This window comes from Pelophylax lessonae, assembly GCF_965119305.1.
Source record: "Pelophylax lessonae genome assembly, chromosome: 5".
Taxonomy (NCBI): domain Eukaryota; kingdom Metazoa; phylum Chordata; class Amphibia; order Anura; family Ranidae; genus Pelophylax; species Pelophylax lessonae.
Window position 1 is genome coordinate 47844824 of NC_138772.1, and position 13874 is coordinate 47858697.

Here is a 13874-nt window from a genome sequence, read left to right on the forward strand (position 1 = left end):
ATCTTTGTCTCCATCTTCGTCTCCAGGTTCATGGCTCTATTTCTTTAATAGCAGCCTACTGTGTTTGGGACTGTCCAAATACTGGGAGTTGATTTACTAAAACTGGAGAGTGAAAAATCTGGTGCTGCTCTGCATAGAAACCAATCAGATTTATTGTCAAAGCTTAATTGAACAATCTGAAATTAGAAGCTGATTGGCTACCATGCACAACTGCACCAGATCTTGTACTCTCCAGTTTTAGTAAATCAACCCCACTGTGTTGGAATCCCTAGACGTCTCCATTTACTAAGGCCGGCCAAACACAGAGCACATTTTCTACTGCAACCATGGGTTGACAGGGGAATCCCTCCTGCTTAGCAACTGTCTCCTCCCAGTGGGGGGGGGGGGGGCGGTCGCGGGCCGGGGGTACTTGAATACATGGAAGCGGCCATCTTGGCCTCTGTTTAATCTTCAACTGCCATGATGCTGCACATGTGATCAGTTATGACACCAGCCATTGGATGGTTTGACATTTGGCAGAGAGCACAACCAATGTGATAAGTTCCATTCCCGACACGTGCTGGAAATGTAACAGTTTTTTGATGGGTTTACTTCCGAAACTGTAACTAAGAAGGCAGTTTTGAAGGTAAACAATGATGCCAGCCAGTAGAACTAAAGGCAAAACTCTTTTTTTTTAATTTCAGATAGAGTAAGGGAGGGTCATAACCCCTGTCATTTTATTTTTTGCCAATCATGTCCCATTGGGGAGATTTCCCTTCACTTGCTGTCCCATAGCCAAAACAAGGAGAGAAAATCCCTGCTAATTTAGGGTGCCCCAAGGTCAACAGAAATAGTGTCCCCATTGGAAGATTTCCCCTTTATGACTTTTCTGTCAACAACCCTATTGGAAGATAGAAGGATTGGGAGGCAAGGATTTAAATCCTTGCCTCCCAATCCTTCTATATTTAAGTCAATTAAGGATTTGGCACCACTAGTATATATTTTTATATGCTCAGACTGCTGCTGTCTGAATGCATATTTCCTTTATTGTTTCTAAACCCTATTGGAAGATTTCCCCTTTATGACTTTTCTGTCAACAACCCTATTGGAAGATTTCCCCTTTATGACTTTTCTGGGGACTTTTAATGATAATGGTAAACAGTACAATAAGAGAGGGTGAATCTTGATAGCGGAGGGCACAGACAGCAATAATAACTGAGAGGTGGTCTAATCCCTCTCCACTGTATTAAAAACAAAAAAAAATAAAGTTTTGCCTTTAGTTGTACTTTAAGTGACCAATAATGGTGATGGAAGCATCCTACAGACTCTCTATGGCTACTAAAGGTCTAACTCAGGTTAATCATATAAAGCAGGGATCCTCAAACTACGGCCCTACAGCTTTTGCAGAAATACAGATCCCATGAGGCATTGCAAAACTCTGACATTCACAGACATAACTAGGCATGATGGGAATTGTAGTTCCTGAACAACTGGAGGGCCATAGTTTGAAGACCCTTGATATAAAGAGTGGGTGATCAACCTGTGGCCCTACAGCTTTTGCAGAAATACAAGTCCCATGAGGCATTGCAAGCTGCTGACAGTTACAAACATGACTCCCAAAGGCAGAGGCATGATGGGAGTCATAGTTCCTTAACAGCTGGGGGGCCACAGGTTGGGCACACATGATATACAGACATGAAACTTGGTTGAAATGCTACCTAAAGGAATGCCTGCTCAAAGGATCTTTGATTTCACGCTCTTTATTGAATGTGAAAAATACTTTCAGAACTGCACTTATACTACGGCTCTTTCTATAGCTGAGGTGGATGCCATCTCTAAACACAAACTGTACCTGCTGTTCAGAGGTGAGCTCCTTTTTTGGGCCTAATACTAAAAAATTCACATTCAAAACAAAGGAGGGCATAGGCAAATTCAGTCCTAGGGATCCAGCCAAATCTGAAATGGATGGAAGGCAGCAAGAGCCTAGTAGTCATACAGTTGTACCTCATCCTCAGAATGTCAAATTTCATCCCTTTTGACTCTTATTAAGTCCAACAAAATCAAGGATAAGTCTATATCGACAATGTGGTCAATTCACAGACAATGTGGTCAATTCACAGACAGTAGAAGACCAATAGACTTCCATCAACCAGAAAGGTTGGGTCTCGAATATGAAAAGTATTGCTGTACCCCTGAACCCTCTCTTCCCTTCCAACCTGTCTTCTATAGACTAGGGATAGGATGCTGGACACTGTAAGAGAGTGCCACAGGGCTGACAATAATAAATATGAATCTGGGAGAACTCAGTAGAAATTAGGGGGAAAGTTCTGTGGACTGTAAGATAGAGCCTCAGGGCTACGGAGAACAAGAAACTGGTAGAACTCTACAGAACCACAATCAGCTTCATCCACCATTACAATTAGATGTTGAGCACCTAAGCCAACAGCTTTTCAAGATCAAGATCTTCTGTCCTTTTCTTTAGCAGTAAATAAATTTGTATCTCATCCCATTTCCATTCATGGATTATTGGTTTCTCATCTCCTGTTCATGTCCACTTCCGTTTTGGATGTCCAAGAAAACAGAAAATTATTACTACCATAATTTTCCATTCCCCCTTTGGATCATGGCAGTGGTCATGACATTCCCTCCCATCTTGGTTTTTGCTGGCCTGGACTGAGATAAAAGGGTAGGGGGTGGGCGGGGCCATTTATAGTTTCCTAAGTTCTTGTCCAATCCCAAGAAAGACACGTTTGAACCCTTTTTTGATGTTTTCCTGAAACAGGAAAGGAAAATGATTTATAGTAAGATAAATGATAAGATAAAATTGAAAGTCTATTGCACGTAATACAGGAAAAATAAGTAAATAAATAATAATTCTACTTAAAAAATTATATATTATATAGTATATATATAGTATATATGTATTATTTAAAATGTAATATACTAATAATATTAATAATATACAATAATACAACAATATACATTGTTATGAAAATGATATATGTGTATATTTTTTGTTTTTTAATTAATTTTTTTGTTAAATAGATTTTACTATTTATGTATTCTTTTTATTTTTACACTAATAAAAATGTGTGCGTGTATGTATATATATATATATATATATATATATATATATATATATATATACACACATATATATACACATATATATACACACACACATACATTTTTATTAGTGTAATATTGAAAATCATATATAAATAGAAAATAGGAAAGAAAAAAAAAACACCATGACTAGTATTTAAAATATACCATTGTGCCTAATAATAGCACAAAAAATAGTACAAACTAACATTCGTTATTATTCGTAATTATGTTTAAAAACTGCCCTGAGTTATCCAAATATGCTATAAAAATACAAAATAATTACTTGAATGGTATATATATGTAACAATATAAATGTTGTTAGAACTTTTTGTCTTTTTCTGGGTACCAGAAAAAAACACAAAATAAGTACACAACATGCAACTGCTCCATCCAAAGGTTATGCAAACCCATTGCAATGCAAGATATAATATATATATAAAAAAAAAATAATATAGCATGTAGTGTTGATGAGAAAAATGTATTCATGCATTGTGACTGTAACAAAATAAAAATAATAATACTAAAAAAATATTATTATTAATAATAATAAATAAAAATAATAATAATAATAATAGTAGTAGTATTAGAGGATACGTCCCCCCCAAAGGTGCAATGTGTGCATGAGGGGGGTCCGGTGGGTCAGGTCCCCTGGTGCGGTAACAATGGGTTAATAAGAGGCAGCAGCTCACCTCGGTGTCATTATTCAGGTTCCAGAGATCCAAGCGCCCCATCCCATCCACGCAGGCGAACAGTGCGGGGTGCAGAGGTGACCACATGACGTCGTAGACATAGTCTGCATTGTCTTCAAAGGAGTAGAGCGGCTTGTTGTGCTGTAAAAGCAGAGAGAGCATCGACTTAGTGGCGCTACTGCTGCCTCCGGCTGTCTGGAGCCTAATTAAAAACTTTGCACGTTAAAAAAAAAAAAAAAAAAGTCATAAAACTGCAAAGATGAAAGTCCAAGGAGATTGTACAGTGACTTTAATATCACAACAACTGTCCACTGCTTGTTGCACTGGCAATGGAGAAGTGAAGGGGTCAGGCTGGGTGGTGGTGGTAGTGGGGGGGGGGGGGGGGGGACTCCTCATTCTGGGATATGTTCAGGTAGACAAGGTTGCCAGTGAGGTGTAATTCGTGCAGGGGCAGAATGCAGGCTCTTTGCACGAATGAATCAACTTGGAAGTGATAACCAGTCTGTCTCTGCACCAGCAGCCAGTGCAGCCAGCTTAATGGCAGGGTTCTTCCTGCTAAAGGCTTGGAGCGCCATCTAGTGGCCGATGATAGAAATGCGCTGTGTTGGTGGCCAAGGCAAAGTGATTTCTACTTCAGAACTACTACTTCTTCCTGCTACTTCAGAACTTTATTTAGAAGATTGCGTGGGAACAGAACTGTATGGGGTTGATTTACTAAAACTGGAGAGTGCAAAATTAGGTGCAGCTCTGCATAGAAATGCAGAGATCAGCTTCCAGTGTTTTTTTATTGCCAACATTTAAACGAGTTGTAAAGTCGGAAGGTTTTTTTTTTTTTTATCTTAATGCATTCTATGCATTAAGATATAAAACCTTGTGTGCAGCAGCCCCAACGCCCCCAGCACCCCCTAATACTTACCTGAGACCCCTCTCCATCCTGCAATGTCTATGAGTGTCTTGGCATCCGAGACTCTCCCTCCTGATTGGCTCCTGACACAGCAGCAGCGCCATTGGCTCCCACAGCTGTCAATCAAAATCAGCCAGCCAATCAGGAGAGAGAAGGGGTGGGGTCAGGCGCAGCTCCATGTCTGAATGGACACGGAGCTGCAGCTTGGCTCGGGTGCCTCCATAGCAAGCTGCTTGCTGTGGGGGCACTTGCAGGGGCAGGCTGGCAACTTTCAGCCCAGGGGGAAAGTACAAACCAAAGGCCCATGGTGCAGCATCTCGCTCCCCCTCCCACTCTCCCTCCTTACAGTCCTCCTCCCTCCTCCTGACCCCCCCCCCATTCCAGGCTGAAGCCCTGCTCCAGGTACTCTCTACTCAATCCTGAATCCAAGTTCCCAACATGGCCAGCAGAGCGTGGTTGGGGGGAGCTGGGACAGTTGAGTTGGGGCTGGCCAGGGGAGGAGAGTCTCCAGTGGGGCATGGAACCGGCCTCTGCTCAGACAGCAAACCATCTGTAGTTCTGCGCTGTCCTTGTCTTCAACCCGCACTCAGTAGGTCAGTGACGAGGAATTTTTACTTCTCTTAATCCAGGAATCCTTTGGGCATGTCTGTGGCAGAAGCGGTGCAGCCTTTTTACAGGACATCAGAGCGGCCCAGGGGGCAATTGCCCCCCTGCCCCCTGGCCCAGTCCTCCCCTGGGCACTTGACAGGAGGGAGGGGCAAGGAACAGCAAAAAGGGGCCTGAGAAGAGGAGGATCCCGGCTGCTTTGCACAAAACCAACAGCACAGAGGAGGAAAGTATAACATGTTTGTTATTTTTATTGATAAAAAAAATGAGACTTTACAATCCCTTTAAGAGTTTTAGTAAACCCAGAAGCCTGCATTCACTATATCTGCTCTCCCACAGTACACAGAACATGGAAATGCAATTATTTTACTAAACATAAACTGCTAAATAACTTTTCTCATCAGCAGTATATAGCAGTCTGGTGACTTGTATCAGTTCCTAGTAAAGCTTGTAGGAGGAGAATTCATTATCCCCTGACCCTCTGTCTGGAAAGTGCTGATTGGCCCTGTGCTGATCACATGGACCCTCCCAAGAAAAAAAAACCTCTCTAGCAATACACTCCAAACTGAGCATGTGCAGCCCGTCCCCTGGCTCTGTAAATATCAGATTATTTTTTGGAGACAGTGAAAGAAGGGGAGGATAAGAGAAGACAGGATAAAACAGCCTTTATACACAATGCGCAGGATTAAACCCTTAGGTTCCACAGTGAGTATAACAAGCATGCTTTACTGCATATACAGACTGATTTTACTGTTCTGGCTTTAGTAACACTTTTGAACAAGTTGATTGGCTACCATGCACAGCTACACCAGGTTTGCCCTCTGCAGTTTTAGGCTAGGTTCCCACTGGTGCGATGCGGGAATGGCAGCAGTTCCCGCACCGCATCAGTATGGCAGGCAGTTCACACTACACTCCGCGAACCGCTGCGAGTGTCAATATAAATTTAATGACACCCCCAAATGGGTTCGCAGAATGCAGGCGGTGCAGGCGCGTCGCCAGAGCCGCGTTTCCGCTGTGATTAGACACAGAGGGAGGCAGACCGCGGGAGGAGTAGGCTCAATCGCCGCCAGCCCCCCGCGATCTTCAGCAATACTGACAGGAGACGGCTCTCCTGTCAGAGAGGCAGGGAAAGATTGTGTGATTCAGCTAAACGGAATCACCGATCTCTCTCTACGTCTATTCAATCCACCCCCCCCCCACAGTTAGTAAGCACATCTAGGGAACACATTTAACCCCTTGATCACCCCCAGTATTAACCCCTTCCCTGCCAGTGTCATTTATACAGTAACAGTACGTATTTTTTAGCACTGATCACTGTATTAATGTCACTGGTCCCCAAAAAGTGTCAGATTTGTCGGTTGCAATCCCGATAAAAATTGCTGATCGCAGCCATTACTAATTAAAATAAGTAAAAAAATAAAAAGTATATAAATCTATCCCATAATTTGTAAACGCTATAACTTTTGCGCAAAATAATTTTTTTTACGCTTTTTGGGATTTTTTTTTTACCAAAACTATGTAGCAGAATACAAATTGGCCTAAACTGATAAAAAAAAATTAGATTTTTAATTTTTTTTATTGGGGATGTTTAATAGCAGAAAGTGGAAAATATTGGTGTTTTTTCAAAATTGACGCTCTTTTTTTGTTTATAGCGCAAAAACGAAAAACCGCAGAGGTGATCAAATATCACCAAAAGAAAAAAATGACATTAATTGTTATTGGGTACAGCGTCGCACGATCGCACAATTGTCAGTTAAAGCAGCGCAGTGCCGAATCGCAAAAAATGGCCTGGTTATTAAGGGGATAAAACCTTCTGGGGCTGAAGTGGTTAATAGGCAAAAAAGGATTGACGTCCTCCACCCGACGTGTTTCAGGGTTTTTACAGCTCCTTCTTCAGGGGGTGGTTGGCATGAATCTTCTACAAAATATAAGTAAATTAATCACATGTTTGTACAATATTGCGGAATTATTTTTTGATCATTACAGTCTTGGGTTAAACTTACATAGATTCCACTGGTGTATACAGCATTGCCATGTCCGCATTTAAAAACAAGATCTCAGGAGAGCTGCCACTTACTTACTTATATTTTGTAGATGGTTGATGCCCATCACACCCCTGAAGAAGGAGCTGTGAAAGCCCCGAAACGTGTCAGGTGGAGGACGTCAATCCTTTTTCGCCTAATAATATTGGTATAATATGTATATGCATTCCACGTACAACCATGTCCATATAGCATTGGTGTTTTTATGCTAGCCTAAATAAAATAGATTTTATTCACATTATTTAGTACTTAGTCCTTTCAAAGTCCCACCCCAAGGGGAATTTTGTTCATGGTTTATCTATTAGGGATGTGGCACATTTGGGGAGGTACCTCACTGAGTTTCTCTAACTAGGTTCATTTACAGCATGCATGTTACGGCTCCGTGACTCGAAAAGCATGGATACCACATGTAGCCAAGGAACAAGCAATGGCAGCCTCCACATTTCTATAATGACACAACCACTGTAAAACTCTTTTCCAGTCAAAGCTTTTTTTGTAGTTTTGTATGGAGTGGGAAAGGTTAGGACTTATGTCATGTTTTACATGCTGCGTCCCTGTTGAAGAGATTTCCCTTACTTCCTGTTCTGTCTGACATGCCTCACCTGTAGGAAGTGAGTCGGAATCTCCCTGATGTGGACAGAGACAACCATAAAATCCTAATGGAGGTTCTAACACTTGCATGCTGTACTAGATTCAGGTTAGGTTAGCAATAGTAGCATTTCTATCAGCATAAATGTCCTTCAAAATATTTTCCTTTTAATTAAATCTCTTGTCAATTTAAAAAAAAAAAATGGATAGGGTAGGGAAGGGTCAGACTTTGTATTGCTGTCTGTATCCCCACTGTGGAAGCATTGCCACTTTGTTTGTACTGGTGCCCATGTCACTGAGAAAGAAATTGAGGGGAAATGCAAAATTTTGTCCCCAGAGCCCCAGAGGGGAGAGTCACCTTCCAATGGCAGACCAGTTTCAGGGACAATTGTCTAAGTGGGAAATCCCCCCTTACTTCATGTAAAGGAGGGAAATCCCCCATACTTCCTATATAGGAGGGAAACCCCACTTACTTCATGTGTAGGAGGGAAATCCCCTTACTTCATGTGCAAGAGGCAAATCCCCCTTACTTCCTATGTAGGAGGGAAATCCCTCTTACTTCCTATGTAGGAGGGAAATCCCTCTTACTTCCAATGTAGGAGGGAAATCCCCCCTCACTTCATGTGCAAGAGGCAAATCCCCCTTACTTCCTATGTAGGAGGGAAATCCCCATACTACCTGTGTAGGTGGGAGATTCCCATTACTTCCTATGTAGGAGGGAAATCACCTTACTTCCTATGTAGGAGGGAAATCCCCCTTACTTACTGTGTAGGAGGGAAATCCCCTTACTTCCTGAGTAGGAGGGAAATCCCCCTTACTTTCTATGTAGGAGGGAAATCCCCCTTACTTTCTATGTAGGAGGGAAATCCCCCCTTACTTCCTATGTAGGAGGGAAATCCCCCTTACTTACTGTGTAGGAGGGAAATCCCCTTACTTCCTGAGTAGGAGGGAAATCCCCCTTACTTTCTATGTAGGAGGGAAATCCCCCTTACTTTCTATGTAGGAGGGAAATCCCCCTTACTTTCTATTTAGGAGGGAAATCTCCCCTTACTTCCTATGTAGGAGGAAATCCCCTTACTTCCTATGTAGGAGGAAACCCCCCTTACTTCCTGTGTAGAAGGGAAATCCCCCTTACTTCATGTGTTGGAGGGAAACCCCCCTTACTTCCTTTGTAGAAAGGAAATTCCCCTTACTTCCTATGTAGGAGGGGAATCCCCTTACTCCCTGTGTAGGAGGGCAATCCCCCTTACTTCCTGTGCAGGAGGGAAATCCCCCTTACTTCCTTTGTAGGAAGGAAATCCCCCTTACTTCCTATGTAGGAGGGGTATCCCCTTACTCCCTGTGAAGGAGGAAAATCCCTCTCACTTCCTGTGTAGGAGGCAAATTCCTCTTACTTCCTATGTAGGAGGGAAATCCCCATACTTCCTGTGTAGGCGGGAAATTCCCCTTCCTATGTAGGAGGGAAATCCCCTTACTTCCTATGTAGGAGGGAAATCCCCCTTACTTCCTATGTAGGAGGGAAATCCCCCTTACTTCCTGTGTAGGAGGGAAATCCCTTTACTTCCTGTGTAGGAGGGAAATCCCCTTACTTCCTATGTAGGAGGGAAATCCCCATACTTCCTGTGTAGCCAGGAAATTCCCCTTACTTCCTAAGTAGGAGGGAAATCCCCTTACTTCCTAAGTAGGAGGGAAATCCCCTTACTTTCTGTGTAGGAGGGAAATCCCCTTACTTTCGGTGTAGGAGGGAAATCCCCCTTACTTCCTGTGTAAGAGGGAAATTAACCTTACTTCGTGTGTAGGAGGGAAATCCCCCTTACTTCCTTTGTAGGAAGGACATTTCCCTTACTTCCTATGTAGGAGGGGAATCCCCTTACTCTCTGTGTAGGAGGGCATTCCCCTTACTTTCTGGGAAGGAGGGAAATTCCCCTAACTTTCTGTCTAATAGAAAAAATCCTCTCACTTCCTGTGTGGGAGGAAAATTCCTTCACTTCCTGTGTAGGAGGAAAATTCCTTCACTTCCTGTGTAGGAGGAAAATGCCTCTCACTTCCTGTGTAGGAGGCAAATTCTTCTTACTTCCTATGTAGGAGGGGAATCCCCTTACTCCCTGTGTAGGAGGGCAATCCCCCTTACTTCCTGTGCTGGAGGGAAATCCCCCTTACTTCCTGTGTAGGAGGGAAATCCCCCTTACTCCCTGTGAAGGAGGGAAATCCCCCTTACTCCCTGTGTAGGAGGGAAATCCCCCTTACTTCCTGGGCAGGAGGGAAATTCCCCTAACTTCCTGTCTAATAGGAAAAATCCTCTCACTTCCTGTGTGGGAGGAAACTTTCCTTCACTTCCTGTGTAGGAGGAAAATTCCTCTCACTTCCTGTGTAGGAGGCAAATTCCTCTTACTTCCTATGTAGGAGGGAAATCCCCATACTTCCTGTGTAGGCAGGAAATTCCCCTTCCTATGTTGGAGGGAAATCCCCTTACTTCCTATGTAGGAGGGAAATCCCCCTTACTTCCTGTGTAGGAGGGAATCCCTTTACTTCCTGTGTAGGAGGGAAATTCCCCTAACTTCCTATGTAGGAGGGAAATCCCCATACTTCCTGTGTAGCCAGGAAATCCCCTTACTTCCTATGTAGGAGGGAAATCCCCTTACTTCCTGTGTAGGAGGGAAATCCCCCTTACTTCCCATGTAAGAGGGAAATCCCCCTTGCTTCATGTGTAGGAGGGAAATCCCCCTTACTTCCTTTGTAGGAAGCAAATTTCCCTTACTTCCTTTGAAGGAGGGGGATCCCCTTACTCCCTGTGTAGGAGGGCATTCCCCTTACTTCCTGTGCAGGAGGGAAATTCCCCTTACTTCATGTGTAGGAGGGAAATCCCCCTCACTCCCTGTGTAGGAGGGAAATTCCCCTTACTTCCTGGGCAGGAGGGAAATTCCCCTAACTTTCTGTCTAATAGGAAAAATCCTCTCACTTCCTGTGTGGGAGGAAACTTTCCTTCACTTCCTGCGTAGGAGGAAAATTCCTCTCATTTCCTGTCTAGAAAGGAAATTCCTCTCATTTCCTGTGTAGGAGGAAAATTCCTCTTACTTCCTGTCTAGAAAGAAAATTCCTCTCATTTCCTGTGTAGGAGGAAAATTCCTCTTACTTCCTGTCTAGAAAGAAAATTCCTCTCATTTCCTGTGTAGGAGGAAAATTTCTCTCACTTCCTGTTGCGCCTCTAAGACACAAAGTGAGGGGGAAATCTTCCCAACAGTACACAGACAGCAACTCTCTCTTTTTTTCATAGCATCCATCTGTGTGAACGGCTGTGTTTGTCTGCACTGGATTCACAAGCGTCCCATGCATCTGCGTGCAGGCAGTCCTATTCGTGTCTATTCAGACACAGTGGCTGGGGCACCCAAAAACATCGCCCAATGGTGCCCAATTGGTTTGTCCAATAGACCCAATTTGATAGCCGGGTAGGTGTGGGTATGTGTCCTTGAAAGCACACTGTCTGAATTCAAGGACACGCATTGTCAAGTTGGGATCAACAGCTGTGTCTGTGTGGCTCCCTAACAGACATGTACGGGACGGCCTGCATGCAGATGCATGGAATGCCTGTGCATCTGATGCGGGCAAACATGGCCCTTTGCACAGATGTAAAGGAGGCCTTGCAGAATGATGCTGCTGCTGTGTGTGCTTTGATAGACTGTAGTAGCTACATACAAAAGGAGGGGGGATTGGGACTTTGAATGAGGTGCATCACTAACAGTGAAACAGTTGATATCATGAACCTAATGTAAATGTATATACCAGAAAATAATTTCATATTAATAAAACCAATGTTTTATTCAATGGCATCAATAACACATTGTAAAAAGGAATTGAACATCATGGTTATAGCAATCCATGTGATAAACCATGTACACTGTTGTACGGATAGAATCATACTCCACTCTCGTGGGAATGATTGGTATAGGAGCTGATTGCAAGAAAGGTCACATTAGATATTACAATATATGTAATGTAAAACGAATAATAAGGCAAACATCTAAAATGCATAGTTGCAGCAGAAAGATTGCATCCTATCATGCTCGACGCGTTTCGTGGAATGAATTACACTTCCTCAGGAGCGGGTGCAATCAGCGTATCTATGAGAAGCATATAAACAACAGTAGAATTGGTAACAAAAGTAACAAAAGTTGGTTTTACGTTAAGGGCACCAATTGACAAAACAGTGCCCATCACAATTATTACTCACAGTTCATCTTAGAGTGGTTGTTAGGCCACTGATATAAAATTATGCCATCACCTCTGTAATATAACAATAAGTGTTCCTTTGCCTGTGTTATATAAAAAAAAAGCAGATCTGTACCTAAATCAGAGCGGCTCCAGGTGCTCAGCTGACTCCTCGGCTCTCTTCTCTGCCACTGAAGTCAGCCGGGGAGGAGGGGAAGAGAGGAGAGAGAGAGAGAGAGCCGAGCAGCGACCACGTGATCGCTGGGATCCGCTCTGATATAGGTACCAATCTTCATATTTTTATATATAACACAGATACAGGGATACTTATTGTTATATTACAGAGGGGATGGGATGATTTTATATTCGATATGAGAGCAGCAGGAGGGTAAGGGGCGGGCACTGATACGAGCAGACAGGAAGGGAGAGGAGGACAGAGAGGACAGTGCAGGGCTGCAGATGATGGAGACACATAAACTGACCATGGCGTTAGGGCTCAGCAGCCATGATACACCGTGGTCAGTTTACAGAGGGGAGGGTAGAAACTGGCAGGATCAGCCAGGTTTTTTAGGTGATACAGGGGGCCAAATGACACAGCACACGCACTGTGTTGTATAACATGCTTTAAGGGAACAGGATCTGTTTATTTTTTTTTTAAGTTAACAAACGTTTTAAAGTTTTAACACATGGTGCTAAGGACCATCTAAGAATGTCTCCACCGGGAACTGAGGGAGTGACCCGTCAACGTGGGACATGAGAGCAAGGATTGCGGGAAAGATTAAGTTCTCCATGGTGGGATGATTGGTGACGCAGCTAGCACACCGCAGAAGATTCTGCAAACAATATTAATTGAAACCTATATAGTTGTATTTATATATATATATATGTATATCATTGCTAAAGTAGCATATAATAAATAGCTGCTATAGAATCCCAAGCGAGAATCCCCCCTCCTTACATATATACTGTATAGGGATGGACAAAACATGTTTTCATGTGCCGCATTTAAAGTCCCAAAATTTTACGCTTTCTACATACACTAAGCAGCGCTATGTTCAGGAAGTCATCCGAACTGCTGCCGGAACAAAATAGAGTCAGCCCGATTGCTTCTCTGCCATTCAGAAGTCCTGTATTTTTTATTGAATTTTTTTGACAAAGAGGTTTCCTCTGATTGGCCGGGGTTGAAATTGTGACATCATCAACCTAGTATTCACTAAGAAAAATACAAAACTTCAACTGCAACTGCATCCTACCATTATGAAAATAGTTAATTTGGGCCAACTTGGCCCAAAATATTTAAAATAAAATGAAACCTGAGATTTTTCTATAAAATTTGGTTAGAGTTGGAGTTAGACCCTTTGTGCATTTTTTAATGGTCTTCATTGCTGGATCCCCTTTGTAGCATTGCAAATCCCCAGTAGGGATACAAGTAACAAGTTTTGAATGACAAATTGATATATGCAGGGCTGTTTTAATATTTGTTGGACCCTTGGCAAACATTTTCCTGGGCCCTTTCGAATCCACATATCAACTATTTTCAGGCAGGGCGGGCTCAAGGCACCACAACAATGACCAATGACTGGGCCCAGGGCAGCTGCCCCTTTTGCCCCGAGTTAAAGTATTCATTTAAAAAATTGACGAGGAAAAATTTAAAACAAAATTCAAAATAAGGGTTTATAAAAAATACACCAGTCTCCTTGGAATATTGTTGCGTTAATTCAGAAACGGGCAGACCCACCCCCCCCCCCCCCG

At 42.9% G+C, this 13874-nt stretch overlaps 1 protein-coding gene across 2 annotated transcripts in view; it reads right to left on the reverse strand.

Annotated features, from left to right (window-relative positions):
• DYNC1I1 (dynein cytoplasmic 1 intermediate chain 1) overlaps positions 1–13874 on the reverse strand; it is a 684705-nt gene that overhangs the window by 141331 nt on the left and 529500 nt on the right. For both annotated transcript variants that reach the window (XM_082258382.1, XM_082258383.1), the window contains one exon: positions 3777–3917. In XM_082258382.1, the coding sequence (XP_082114508.1) occupies positions 3777–3917 (141 nt within the window). The remainder of the gene's footprint in view (positions 1–3776; positions 3918–13874) is intronic.